At 39.6% G+C, this 14,534-nt stretch overlaps 3 protein-coding genes across 3 annotated transcripts; 1 reads left to right on the top strand and 2 right to left on the bottom strand.

Moving 5' to 3' along the window:
- The first annotated feature begins 341 nt into the window (after positions 1-341).
- calcoco2 (calcium binding and coiled-coil domain 2) lies at positions 342-7,706 on the top strand. Its single transcript, XM_035612366.2, has 15 exons — positions 342-433; positions 984-1,140; positions 1,591-1,690; positions 2,518-2,702; positions 2,849-2,974; positions 3,050-3,175; positions 3,266-3,358; positions 3,445-3,554; positions 3,644-3,713; positions 3,979-4,146; positions 4,238-4,426; positions 4,529-4,645; positions 4,749-4,938; positions 6,217-6,242; positions 6,461-7,706. The coding sequence occupies exons 2-15, from the start codon at positions 985-987 to the stop codon at positions 6,620-6,622; spliced, it is 1,818 nt and encodes a 605-aa protein (XP_035468259.2). The 5' UTR covers positions 342-433; position 984; the 3' UTR covers positions 6,623-7,706.
- snf8 (SNF8 subunit of ESCRT-II) lies at positions 7,278-11,242 on the bottom strand. Its single transcript, XM_035612408.2, has 8 exons — positions 10,859-11,242; positions 10,720-10,770; positions 9,919-10,057; positions 9,716-9,820; positions 9,552-9,624; positions 9,258-9,399; positions 8,918-8,992; positions 7,278-8,174 (listed from the first exon to the last, which is right to left on the bottom strand). The coding sequence occupies exons 1-8, from the start codon at positions 10,910-10,912 to the stop codon at positions 8,037-8,039; spliced, it is 777 nt and encodes a 258-aa protein (XP_035468301.1). The 5' UTR covers positions 10,913-11,242; the 3' UTR covers positions 7,278-8,036.
- A 350-nt stretch (positions 11,243-11,592) lies between these two features.
- Positions 11,593-14,462, bottom strand: LOC124849416 (gastric inhibitory polypeptide). The gene is made up of 5 exons (XM_047327495.1): positions 13,161-14,462; positions 12,912-13,006; positions 12,377-12,508; positions 12,215-12,293; positions 11,593-11,760 (listed from the first exon to the last, which is right to left on the bottom strand). The coding sequence occupies exons 2-4, from the start codon at positions 12,998-13,000 to the stop codon at positions 12,215-12,217; spliced, it is 300 nt and encodes a 99-aa protein (XP_047183451.1). The 5' UTR covers positions 13,001-13,006; positions 13,161-14,462; the 3' UTR covers positions 11,593-11,760.
- Between the last annotated feature and the right edge of the window lie 72 nt (positions 14,463-14,534).

Genomic DNA, 14,534 nt, shown 5'->3' on the forward strand with positions numbered 1-14,534 from the left:
AACCTATTTAAATAGAACTGTTCTGAACAAAGTTACTAATGCACATAACAACAAACAGAAGGATTATAAAACACTGGGGAGGATGGCAAAAAAATAATTATACATTATTATTTAAATTATTAAAAGGAAAAAGTTACACGATAAAAACTAGCTAAATCAGATATAAAAATAATTTTTCATACAACAACGTAGAACATAAATGAAACTAAAGGCTTGATGCTGATTTAGATAGATGAATAAATAATAGTCTGAAAACCGTCTTAAAAATATATATATATTTTAAATTATTTCCGAAAACAGAAGCTTCCTCCTACTTCAGAATCGTTTCGGATTCCGGAGGTACAAATATCCGAGGAGCCCCTGAACGCAGCACTGCGGCGGGTCAGGTGAGAGCTGCTGGAAGTTCGAGCTGTGACGACTGACAGCAGATCATGTAAGTTGAATAATATTTACCTCGATATCGTATCACCGTGACACATTTTGTCACAAAGGCTCGTGTGCTGGACATGTTGTTATGAATCAGAATAAAACTACATTTTTAATATCTCGGGTGCGGTCTTTTGTTTTTATTAAAGATCACTTTCGGTTTCATCGTTTTTCTTTCACCTATAACTGCCTGTTGAAATGTTTTACATTAAATTAAATGTCATTCCAAGGCGAATGGAGTCGTTCAAAGATGGAGGGTGTGTTTGTTTTGTCGTTGGGAAAAGAAGCGAAACTCAAAATTATAGTGCACAAAAAAACAAAACCCCAACAACAACAGGAAGAGGAGGGAAGAGTATGTAACTGCAGCTTTCTGTCATGAGTCAGCATGGATATGTATTATATTAAATGATGTTATGAAATATGATATATCCATGTCGCTCAGTCCAGAGTGTCGCACCTGCTGTGGTCAGTCACACGCTCGAGTTGTGTTGGTTTCATCATCATCATCATCCTCATCATCATCATCATCATCGGTGTTGATCTGTTTTTTCTGGCAGCATGGAGACTCTGGCTGACCCCGCAGCGCGCACCTTCTCCCAGGTGATCTTCTCCGACGTCCTGCACTCCTATCCGCCTTCCACCCCCGTCACCTGCTGCTACACCCTCACCGAGGCCTTCCAGCCGCACCCCCGGGACTGGGTGGGCATCTTTAAGGTGAGGGGGGCAAAAAAGAAAAAGGAAAAACACATTGAAATTCGTTGGATTATATCGGTTCGCCGATTATATCGGCCGATATGAGCCGATAAAGTTTATGGTTAATGCGTATGTGTGTGTTATAGCTTGCAAAAAGGACATTTGTTTCTTATATTTAATGTAATTCAAATGATTGTTAAAAGTTAAAAAGGGGTGACAGCATCTATCATTTCAGTAAAAAAAAAAAACTAATTTTCAAAAATAAAGATACAAAGAGACAAATAAAGATAATAAGTATAAAATATATGTATATATGTGTGTGTGTCTGTTTGTGTGTGTGTGTGTATCGGTTTTAGATTCTTTGTAATCCCTACTATTGATATTGGCATCGCCCCCCAAAAATCCATATCCGTCGGGCTCTATTAATTTCTGTGTGGTGGATTAAAGAATCTACTAACTTTTGCCCCACAGGTTGGGTGGAGCTCAGCGAAGGATTATCATACCTTCGTGTGGGTGGAGCCGTGTCTGGATGTGGTGGGAGAGTCAGTGAGCAGGAAAACTGTTTTTAAAGGTGAGGAAGGACGAGTTGGGGTTTCACTGCAGGTTCAAAGTGTTTGCAATGTAAACTCTGATTTGATCTAATGTGTAAACTGATACAAACTTTAATCTGATCTGCTGAGAGAAACTCAGACAGTCACTGAAACTACCCTTAAAATAGTTTTTTGGTGATATAGGTTTTGTCAAACAAAGAATAAATATATTACAATAATATAATTAGAATAATAAATAATAATAAGAGCTTGTCTTTCCAATCGGCATTTAGTGCATCTCTGTATCTAAGAGCCTTTTCTCTAATAACACAATAACACATACAATTTATTTGAGTTTTTAGCACAGTCATGTTTTTACCATCTCGTAAATATTTCCAAAATACGTTCAATTTGAACTTTTAGAGACACAGACATTATCCCCGACGCCTTCGCCTCATCACGTCTGGATTATCGCAGCAGTCTTTTTTACCCAAACTTTTCCAAACTCAGCTGCCAGACGTGATCGCGTTGCTCCCATTTAAGCCTCTTTTCACAGCTTAAGCCTCTCACCATGTTATATATATATACATATATATATATACATATATATAAGACCTTTTAGTACCCGACGCACCGGCTCGTACCCCGTCTCATTTAAACCTGAATGTCTTTTATTTAGACTGTAGATGAGAGAATACCAGAAATTTGAAGAGACAATATGGGATTTTTTCCCGCTATTTTCTGACATTTAAATAACCAAATAGAGCATCCAATTAAACACCAGTGATCATCATCTTCACCTGTAACCCTGTAGCAGAAGAGCAAGTTGTCCGTCTCTAGCGTGTCCTCTCTGCTCTCGTCCCGTCAGATTACTACCTGCCGAAGGACGAGGTCGAGTTCTACCAGTTCTGCTACATCGACAGCAGCGGTCAGGTGCGAGGGGCCAGCACTCCCTTCTGCTTCAAGAGCCCAGAGGGCCGGAGCCTGGACTGCAGCCTGGACTGCAGCCTGGACTGCAGCCCGGACGACGACCTGCTGGTTATTACGACACAGGTATCGAGTGCAAATGACATATTTGGAGCAAAAGCGGGCTGGCGACTGTATTTTGTGCCTGTTGTGCAAACATTTGGACAATAAATGACATTTAAAAGTGACAAATTCACAAATGACACGACAAGCGTTTGTATTGTTGAACCCAGGAACAGGTGGAGCAGAGCGTTCGCGAGAAAGCCGACCTGCAGAAAGAGCTGGATCGAATACAGGAGGAAAACAAAAGCTTGAAAAGTGCCCTACAGAAGGACCAACAAGAGGCGGCCATCTTTAAAGTAAGTATATCTGATTGGAACACGTTTGCGTGTTGTGCAACAGAGAAAACAGAGAGTGAACTTTGATTTGTTCAGGAGCAGCGTGAACAGAAAGAGAAGGAGAAGAGTCGACTGGTCTCGGAACTGGAGCAAATCAAGGAACAGAATGGAAACTTAAAAAGCACCGCGCAGATGCAGGTTCAAGAAATGGACAGATTACGGGTTTGTTTTCATTCACGCGTGATAATCTAAACTCAGCGCTACAGTGTCAGGGTGAAAAAAACCATAACTGCAAATACAATGTTATTACAGGAGGAGCTGTTGGTCCAAAGTACGAAGCAGCTGGAGATCCAGCAGCAGAGGAACCTCAGCGTCAGCTTGGACGAAGCATCGATCGAAAAAGAGGTAAAAAGACAAATGTATCCTGTTGTTAAAGGCTCTGAATTGACGTCAGTCTCCTCCTGTAATTATTTTCTATTTTTTTTACCCAGACACACACGCGGGAGAAATACGACCGAGCTGTGGCGAAGATCAACCAGCTGAAGCGGGAGCGCGAGGAGATGCGCGGGAGGCTTGATGCTCAATCTGAGGAGATTATCAAGTGAGTCAAGTCTGCACTTTCTCTCCTGAAGAAAAAAAAATACCGGGAACTTTCAGGAGTCGCCTCAAGAAGTTTCTTGTGCGCTTTAGGCTGAATTGCTGTCTGAGAGAGGGACAACGGGAACTGTTGAAAACAAAAGACGGCGTCCAGCTTTTGCAGGTAAATCGACTCTGAGTTTTCATAAAAAAACAATAATGCATTAGAACATATTCAGTTGTGGACACTGACGTTTTTAATCAAACGTGACTCAAAGAGGAGGAAACGTTTCACTTGTTGGGCACTATTTTCAGCGGCGGATTCATCCACATTTCATGCAGTAGTGAGTATTTGATAGCAATGTTTCTGATTGTGACGACGATAAAGGGGATAAAAGGTGAAGACCTTTGCGGTCATATTATAAAATGTACGTTGTACCTTGTGGCAGGTCGATCTTCTGAGCAGCGAGAAAGAGAACGAGCGGCTCGCTGCAGAGCTGCAGAGGCTGAAAGACGCCACACACGACACGGAGGACGTGAGGAGAGAGAACCGGGAGTTGTGTCGGAAGCTGTCGCAGCAGGAGACGCAGCAGGACGTTCCAGATGATCAGCTAAGGGTGAGGAAAAGAGGATGACATACTCTTAAAAACAACAACAACAACAACAACAACAGTGCACACAAGGTTAATGCTGCGCCCTCTTCTTCAGGTGCAGTGTCAGACGCTCGTCAGCCAGCTGCAGGACGCTCAGGCGACGTTGGCGGCCGAGAAGGAGGAGAGCGGGAAGGCCAGGAGACGAGCGGAGGCTCTGCACGAGGAGCTGATGCAAATCGGGAAGCGGCTGGAGACCGTGGTCATGACGTGTGATCAGGAACAACGGAAAAGTAGTAAATACGAGGTAAGCTCGACTATCAAAGACTCAAATTCAGACTTTGGTGTAGATGCAGATCCCTGCAGCAAAGCTCTGAGGTGTGTTTTGTTTTCCTGTGTCCTCATCCAGCTGCAGCTCAGCGAGGCGCTTGAAGCGATCGCAGATAAAGACGACGTCTTACAGGATAAGGAGCACGTGCTGCGGCTCGTGAAGCTAGAGAACGAGGAGCTCGTCAGAGAAAACCAGGTTCATTCACACGTTAACGCTTTCACCCAGCAAACATTCAAAGTCGTGTGTTGGGTTGTTTTTGTTGAGATCCTCGTTTGCTCGACTCTCTTTGTTCTGTCAGAACCTCAGAAGAGATGTGGAGGAACTGCGCAGGGTTAATTCTGACCTCCTCGCTGCTCCCAGCGCCTGCTCGCCGCACGTGCAGCCGGACGCCACCTCGCCAGAGGGAAACCCCTCAAGCAGCCGTGGAGGAGAGCAGCAGCAGCAGGAGGAGACACCGGATCAGGCCGACGACCTGTACCAGCCCACAGGTGAGAGAACAGTCACAGGGCCAAAGGAAAATGGAAACCACTTTTGTTTGGTTGATTGATTTCAAAGCAGAATAAAGGGTCAGTTCACTCAAATCAAGGATGTCAGGGGTTTTGTTCACGGAGATTTTGAGATCTAACATGACAAAGGTAGCAGGTCTTCTACAGAATCTCCCGTTCATCTGAGATAAGTGTGATGTCAAACTTCGTATTAGAGTAAGATTAACTAAAGCCCGAGCGATTGATGGCTTGGCCGATAGAAATCCTTGGCCGGTAACTGCGTTTATGTTTGCCGATATGCACATATATGAAAACTTCTATCAGAATTTCCGAAGCAGAAGAGAAAAGAAAAATGTTTATTTTCTTCATTCATTGTTTTACATATTTTTGCTTTTTATTTTTAGATATTTATAATAAAGTTAATGGTTGAACTGTAAAATATCAAACCTCAGTGAGATTTCATTGTCACAAGGGTTTAATAATGACATTCTTAGGAATCATTTTCAATTTTTGGAAATGTGATTCACATCTGAAGATATATAGATATTGCGAGACAATAAAAAATTTACCAAAAAATACTTAAAATATACAGACGCAGCTATTACTTTAACATCTCTGGACCTTTATGGGTGATTCCTCGAGCAGGAATGCTTCATGGAAATATTGGATTTGGATAAATATAATAATGTATCTTGATTTGCCAGATTCACCAAACACAGACACATGTATCCTGTTGTTTTATCAATAACCCAATGAATCTTCCATAGAATTTACTACATATATTACACACATGATTAAAGGCTACATCCATGTCACCTACTCCTACTACACAAGACGAACAAGTTATTCCCCAAACCCCCCCCAAAAAAACCCATCAACACTAAACTTTAGCAAATATTCAGTGTTTTTACAGTAAGTGGACCTGAAACAATGAGTCGACTGACAGAAATGTAAACTGCAAAAATTTCAACCTGTAATCTCAAAAGCATACATTTTTTAAAAAAGTCTCTTGTTCCAGCTCCTCAAATGTGAATATTTCTCGCTTTACTTTTGGAATAAACAAAAAATTTGAATATGTTCGGATTTGATGGAAACTTTGATGGGCATTTTTTGAAATTTTATATGAAAAAACAAAAACAATCGCCTAATCAAGAGAAATGAGCTGATAAATGTTAAAAAAAATTTTTAAAAAAAACAAAATTAAATAAAAATTAAATAAAACATGAACCAACAGTAATTGTTTAGATTATCTGGTATTTACTGATTTCTCTCTCTCTGCAGGAGGCCTTGCAGAACCACAGGAAGAGGTGAGTGAAAGTTTTTCTATAAAACAGTGAACAAGCCGTGTTAGTGGTAAAAACTAGATAAATAAATATAAACGTCTTCCTCCCTCACACGGTTCCCTGGATCTTCCCACACGAGAGCGACCCGGCTGTTGTTTACCATTTATTTTCCGACACCTAATCCGCCGTGTATTCTGTTACCACTCGTGGTGACGCCCTCTCTATTTCGGGTCCCCGTGCAGGCACTGCTGTGTCGTCACTGCCAGGAGAGCTTCCCTGGAATAACCCGACAGGAGCTGGAGCAGCACGAGGAAAGTCACCGGGTGTGTCCCTTCTGCACGATGCTGTGCGACAACATGGATCAGTCCGTGTTCGAGGACCACGTCTACGGCCACGAGCTGTGAGATCTGCACCGGCTCTGGAGGAGTTTTGTGAACTCGGAGAAAAGTGATATCGCCTAAGTGTCATTTTAGTGACTCAACATCCGGCTCGACGTCTGCTGCTTTAATTTCCTTTTGCAAATCTGTGGAGCAGGTAAAAGTTCAGGATTAACTCTAAAGTTAACTCTTCTAAAAGAGGTCAAATTAATCCAAGTTCTCTAATGGTTTTCTAATTCATCACACAACTCTGCGGTTTCTTTCCATTTTTTATATTTTATACAAGACCACCAGTTTCTGTATTGATGCCCAAAAATACAAAACCCGTATTTTCATTTTAAAAAAAGAGGCAAAAATTAATGAATAATACAAATTCATCTAAATACAAGCAGAAGAATTTTGCCGAGATTAAAAACTGGGGAACGTCCCATTCAGAAATTAAAATCAAATTTTATTTTTAAATTTTTGTATTAAATCAATGCAAACCGGTGTGTGTTTGTGTGTGTGTGTGTGTGTGTGTGTGTGCGTGCGTGTGCCATACAATACTCACACTCATACTCATGCTCTGCACACGTCATTCAGAGAAGTCTTGACTTGCAGGATGAAGTTTGTCTGATGTTTGGACGACAAACATCTGTATGTGTGTTGACGGCAATTTATCAAGGAGATATACAGTCAGAAGGACATTTGGTAGAGTTTTAATAGACTTTTGAAGCACATACTAGTTGCACTTGAATTTGACTGTAATCAGGTCTGTTGCTCACTGTTCCAAGTTAAAACAGTGATTAGAAGTTTCCAGTCTCTAAAAGATAATTTTCAAATCACATAGAAATCAATGACTCTAGCTCAAATCTGTCTGGAGGGAAGCTTGAAATGATGAATGAAATAAAGCACGTAATATTATTAACCAATAATTATTCTTTTGAAAATGTTTGCTTTGCACTTATTATCTCGGTGATCAGATCTACAGAATAAAGTATTTCATCTGGTTTTGAACAGGTATGCGGCGGGATGAATTGTTGATGTTATTGTCAAAGAAAATAACAAATGTTATTAACTGTAAGAACATTTAAAATGGTCCAGTTGATGTAATAAAAATCTGTATGATGCAGCTGATGTCGTCTTTTCTTCCAAAGATAAAGTTGACATGCAAAAAAATTTAACAACTATACGATCTGTGTCACGAGAAGAACCACAAACCAACCGTCAGCTGTGAAGCGAAGATCTCACATTGACTTTCATTCACAGTGCAACTGAAATCAAGCTGCATTCTGTGACGTTTAACAACCGAAGTGAACTTGTTGCATAGAAGTTGCAGCGGAGGAAAGTTTTCCCCCCTTGTGTCCAGAGTTCACTCAGCTTCGGGGGAACCAGCTCGACTCCGTCACATGGCACATCACTGTTTACCAACGTCTCTGAAACCGTCACCAGCTTCTTTTTTTTAAGGTGTCATCTGATTGGCCTCCTCTGGAGTGACATCACGCGAAATGAGCTCAGAGAAGAGAGCGGGCAGCCAGTACTGCGCCTCTCCGGCTGCCTGAGAGTCCAACCAGGCCAGGCCTTCCTTCAGTAGGTGATCCTGGAAACACCAGAGCAAAAAGGTTTTTTAACAAAAACATTCCCCTCAACAATTTCATCCACAGTGAAACTATGATGGAAAAGCTTATATAGCCTCAAATTATTAATCATGTTTCTCAGAGCCCTTTGTCATTGTCAAAGGAAAATCTACAAATCTCCACATTTGAGAAGCTGAAATCAGAATTTTTTAAAAATTGAAACAATGAATGGATCCTTTAACTTAGATAGTCAACTAATTGTTTCAGGTTTACATTTGTGTCACAATGTTCTCACTGTTTCAGTAGAAAAAAATCACATATTTCATAACTTGTTAACAGTAAATAACTAACTGACTCAATTCAGCTTTTAGTCTATGAATTATTAAAAAGAAAAAGAAAATACAATTAAATTAAATTTAGTCACATATGACAAAGGAAAAGCAGCTAATCAAATCATTTCAGAAGCGGAATCCAAAGAATATTTGTCTTTCTTGCTTGAAAAATAACTGACAGAAAATGGATTCATTCAATTATTAATTCACTGACATTTTTGCTCATATCGTAACTTTTCCATTATGAGAAAATTTGCTCCCTCGCCAATATTCAGTGTTTGTTACAGTTACTGATGTTGCAGCTTTACAATCAACAATAAAAAGAACGAACATGTTTTTTTTTTTGTGGATTGAAACTCAACAAAATAAAATTATTGAACAGCTTCTGTCACAACAATGAAGAAACTGACGAGTCCGACTGCAGGGGAACTCACCAGGACGTGACACGCTCGCTCCTTCTCCCATTTCAGACTGTCCCTGATCTCACTCACCGTCACGTATCCCTTCTTCTGCAAGTGAACAAACAAACATCAGTATTCCTGCAAAAACACAATGAACCAAGATACTGATATGGACCTATGTGGACCTTAAGTTCTGTAGTTGAACCATGTGACAAAGTCACAAGCCTGAACCAATAGCTGGGGAGCCTACAATGCTTTGCACAGACAGAATAAGAAGACTAAAGAACTTTCAAGATTTACGACGGAGTCCGGCACAGAGAAAGAACGTACCAAGGCCCAAGTGTCCCACCACGACCCAGGAGCAGCGTCTCACCTCGGCCAGCTGTAGAACCACGGTATGGTCCATGTTGAGCTCCGCCGGGACCGACTGCACCAGGTAAGACCCACCGACAGGAATCATCCCGAAACCATTCCCCATCACCTTCAGCTTCTTTATGGCTCTCACCAAGTCGTCTCTGGGAAGCACATACATTCAACCATTTTCATAAAGATACAACATGTAGACATTTAACTATCCAAATACATTTGTTTTGATTTACATAAATGATAATATTAAGGCTTGTTAGGTAAACCTAGATGGAGAAAATGGTTGAGTAGCTTCACTTACTGGCTCACGTCCTGAGCGTATTTCCCTCTTCCCTTCAGGACTCTCTGGTGGAGTTCGTCCAAAGTAATGAGCCCTGAGAGAAAACACACGTCACCAGTGCATCGTATACTGCCAAAATATTAGAGTTTTGATCTGTCACCAGTGTTCACCGACAAATTACACACCTCCGTTTCTGTGTTTCAGGGCCAGACACACTTCAATAATCTGCACACCGAGCTCATAGTAGAAGTCACCGACTCCGAGCATCTCAGACCAAAAACCTTTTCCAGCTGTGGGGAGAAAAAAAGAAGGAAATGTTACGTTCAACTTGAGAACAAATAACATGATATTCATTTATTAATTTGATTATATACTGAAGGTTTCTAACAGGCAAGTGGGTCGACTCCGATGGTGGCACACATTTCCTGGAACTGAACCCTGAATTGTGGGTTCTTTCGAATTTCCTGTTTGTGTTTGCTGGCAAACTCCTCCAGGTTGGATTTGAAGGTCTCCAGCTGCTTGGACATCTGACAGAAAAAGTGATTTCATGAACAATGCAGAACAGGGTAATGATCAACAGAGACACTTGTCTTGCTGACTTGAAGCAGAGACAGTACAAAAATATGAATGACCGACTGTGTAAAGATACAAGCTAATTTTTCACATCAGTTAGGAACATTGTTGTTTTGATTTATCAATAATATTCAGGCAAAAAAGGTTCATAAAGTGATCAACTGTTCAAAAGAGCTGCAACAATAAGACAATTGACAAACTACATTGATGATCTATTAATCAGTCTGTTAGTTTCAGGATATCAATTGTAAAAATGTTTTAGCTTTTCTGGGTCTGATATTGTAGAATCTAATATTTTGAATTCATGGAGAATACAGGAATTTTTTCACTTAAAAAGAATGTTTTGTAGACCAAACAGTGTCAAATAACTGAGAAAATGTTCGCCAGATTAATCAATACTAACAATAACTATTTCATGCAGAAGCCTAGCTTTTATCAATATGCACAAATAAATATTTTTAACAGAGATGAAATAATTTATTTAAAGCAAATTTAAAAAGAAACCTTTGTAGTATTGTTCCAGTAGTTTATTAACAGGTAAAATATAGATCTTTAGTAGCATTAAAGGAGATTTTTTTCTTCTTTTTTTAAAGAAAGGTGCCTTCTGTTGACTCACCTGAACAATTTGGTCCTCGGCGAGAACATTTCCTCTTTCCTTGTATTTAGCCTAAAATCAATTTAAAAAAGTCATAGCTGAGGTCAGACAATGTTTTTCATGTGAAGGAGAAAACACAAATGTTGAGGAGTAACTTCACCTCTGCCAGCTTCTTCTTAGCGATGGCTCCCGCCCCGACTCCTCTGCGGTGCATGTTGACTGATGTCCGGTTCAAAATGTAAAAGTAAATTCTTTGTGTTTATCGCAAAATAATGAAAACAAATGAGTCAAATGTTCACGTTAGGCAACGTTACAACTAAGCTAGCCGCGGGGACATTTGTTATTCAAGACAATATTTCCACCGACAGTCGCAGTTTCACCTCAACGCGAACTTCTCCGACAACGTTACATTACAAAATAACATTCCACTGTTTTATCAAACTCGAGAAAAGCCGAAAAATACTAATATTCTGGAATATTTGCGGGTATTTAAAGCTAATCCAGCGGTAGCGTTCCCATTTTGTTTGGTAGGAACTAGGAAGTGAACCACTTCCGCCTGGCGAGAGAAGTCTACTGTTTATTGTTTACCGCCCCCTGGTGACGAGGCGAATATCGCAGGTTCTCTATTTTTATTTTATTTTTTTAATTTAATTTAAATTTAATTTGATAAAAATATACACTGTGGTGTGGCAGTTTAAACATTAAATAATGTTATGTAAGATGATTGTGTGTTTTGTAAGATAAAGTCTTATCTGAACATTAATAGCTGTTAAATGTAAATAAGGTGCAAATGCCTGAAGTGAAATAAAAGTACCTCAAATACCACAGAAGTGTTTCACTATTTTTTATACCATCACATGTTTCTGTGAAAACAAAATGCCACAATGCCTCTGATTTCACTCAGCTCAAGTCATTTTTTATTTTGCTGTGTGATGATTCTAGATATATTTGCACAGGACAGAACAAACACTACACATCGACCAAGCTTTAATGGAAAGAGGCAAAAATAACAAGCATCATCATCATGAAATTTTCCACAGCGTCACTGCTCCTCGTTGGAGCCTGTAAAAACAGTATGTGAGACATGGTATTAAACACAACAGAACTTCAAGCTGCAACTAACAATTATAAACAATTATTTTCAGTGTTGATTAAACTGCACACTATGTTCTCTATTAATTTATTGATAAAACAATGTCTTGTCTTATTTGAGGAACAACCCAAATAATTTTAATTTACTATCTCACATGACAAAGAGAAGCAGCAAATCGTCAGGTCATCATAATAATTCCTAATTTTATTTTCTGTATAATTTTGTTTTCATATGCTTATACCAACCAAAAAGACAACAACTGATTATTGTATAAAACTTATTCTTCCACAAATTCATACTTCAAGACCAAATATGTTCCTCACTGGTTAATGTTAATGTTATTAAAAGTCAACTAATCGATGAATGGACTCAGTTTCTTCAATATTCAACATGTGACTGCTGAGTAAATAAGAGAAAACACACCTAGCTCTCCCTCCTCTGCTTCTCATACAGCTTCAGCAGCTCGTTGTAATGGTCTGGATCTTCCTCCACAGCGACGAGCCTGTCAGAGCAGTAAATACTGTAAATATGTTTCTTTCCTTCTGCTGTTGCTTTTATTCTGCTGCATGTCATTCTGTGACCCACCTGCTTCTTTTGACCTTTTGGTTGAGCAAAAAATCAATAAAACTTCTCTGCGCCATCGAATCCACGATTTTGCTCATTTCGCTGGCAATGGTGGACTCGGCGTATCTTTTCCCCACGTGCTGCTCGTCCTCACTGAGAGTTGACAAAAAGACAAAAGCACCAGATCACACGAGTGGAGCTGCAGCTCATCATCATTTCCCCTATCGTTTAACGTGCTGATTCTTTTCTCAATTCAGTGATTTGTCTATTTTGGTCGATACAATTCTGCAAGTTTGGTTTGCATTCATATCCCCAACACATGGAGTTGCAAAAGCTGAACATTTTTCACTCTTATGTAAAGTTCTCTACTTGGAAACGGTTTTCCTTAGGGTTAGGGTTAGGAGACACTTTCCTACAACAAATTTATAAAAAAAAAAATACCCCTTGTGTGCAAGTAAAACTCATCACTGAGGTTTAATCTTGCTGAATAAATGTTTTTCTGCTGTTTGAAATGCAGAAGTCCCAAGGCAAATCAAAAGAGAAAACTTAGACGAACCCCATGTCTTCAGGATGAGTGTTTGCTCCTGCACGCAGCACTGCAAACAGGCACAAGATGACCAGAAGGTCAAACAGCGCTGCCTTCATGGTGACCTTGATGGGAAAAAAAGATGAAATCTTTAATTAAATGTGAACAGATCAAGAATAATTTTGTTTTAAATGGCTACGAGGAACTGTGGGACAGATACTGTCGCTTAAATCGTATAAGCGAACAACACGAAATGCGTCTGAGAGTATATCCCCTTACCTTTAAATTGAGTTATCTTTATTACAGGAGATGAGAAACTCTGAGGCGACTTTCACTGGTGCGTGTCCTTCAGAAAATTGTCTTTTATACAGTTTTCTCAGTGGTAATAGCAGGAAGGTGAACAAGAAAAACATTTTAGTTCCACCACATTAAAGCGTTAATGAAAACACACAGGTGACCATACTTACAGGTGGCTGCTGATAAGCAGCGCTGTGATAAAAAATGGAAAGTAAATTAATTTTACTCTCCCTAAAGACTCAGTGCTGAGTTAACAGCCCACAGGAAAGATGCACGGACCATTAAACTAATGAAAAATTGGCAGCATGTGAAAGAGTAATGGTTTGTTGATACAAAAATGCCGAGGTAGAGATGGAGAGTGAGGTTTAACTGCTCAGCTTCAGGATGTTTGACTGAAGGTAATGTCAGGAAAGAGATTTCCTTCAGGAAAATTGATCCCTTCATTCTTTTTTTTCCCAATGAAAAGACACTAAGCAGCCTGAAACATTGATAAATTGTGGTTTAACCTAATGAAAACATACATGGTCTTTCAGGTAAAGTTATTCAATCCATTAATCCAGATTCGTTTTTATCCCTCTGGCACCGAGGTTTGAAAGAAGCTCTTATGCACAAACAAACAAGAGGCCTAATTTCAGTGAAAGGTATTATTATATTTGTATTAGTATATCATATTAGTCTTAGTCCTGATGTGTTGCGCTCCATTCTTGTGTTTCTGACCTTGGTAATTGGTCTCAGAGTGAACAGTTGTACTCAACAGCAGCAGAAGTACTCGAATATATTACTTACTGTAAATCAAAGTAGCAATAACACAATAAATGTACTCAATTAAAAATACAATCCCTGTATCAAAATAATTCTCCCAGGTGATTGATTGATTGACATTATCAGAGGTGGAAGAGTTATCTTATAATCACGTATTTAGGTAATAATAAAATATAACATTTCAGATTAAAGTCATGTTCATGTACAACAGTGTTGGCACCAAAGTGTACTTGAACGTATTCAGTATGCAAAAACCCAGTCTAAAAACAATGATTATGTTCTATAAAATTATATTCTGAAATGTGACTGGCAACAATAATATAGTTCATCCAGGGGAGAAGAAGTAATGTTCCACCATCTTGTTAAACCTCTGTAAAGTAGAGCTGAGGCTGTTTTAGTGCAGAGGGAGGAGGTAGCAGGTATAAAGTAGTGGGATGAGCGCGCTGTGTATTGCAGATGCTCTGTCTCCCTCTGCTGATTCTCTTCATCCTCATCATCATCCAAATCTTCAGAAGCACAAGACATCGATAGTATTTACCTGCAGTACGGGAGAGCAGCAGTTTCAGGACCGCAGTTCTAGGAACCTGTCGAGGA

Source organism: Scophthalmus maximus, chromosome 16, assembly GCF_022379125.1.
Source record: "Scophthalmus maximus strain ysfricsl-2021 chromosome 16, ASM2237912v1, whole genome shotgun sequence".
Classification (NCBI taxonomy): domain Eukaryota; kingdom Metazoa; phylum Chordata; class Actinopteri; order Pleuronectiformes; family Scophthalmidae; genus Scophthalmus; species Scophthalmus maximus.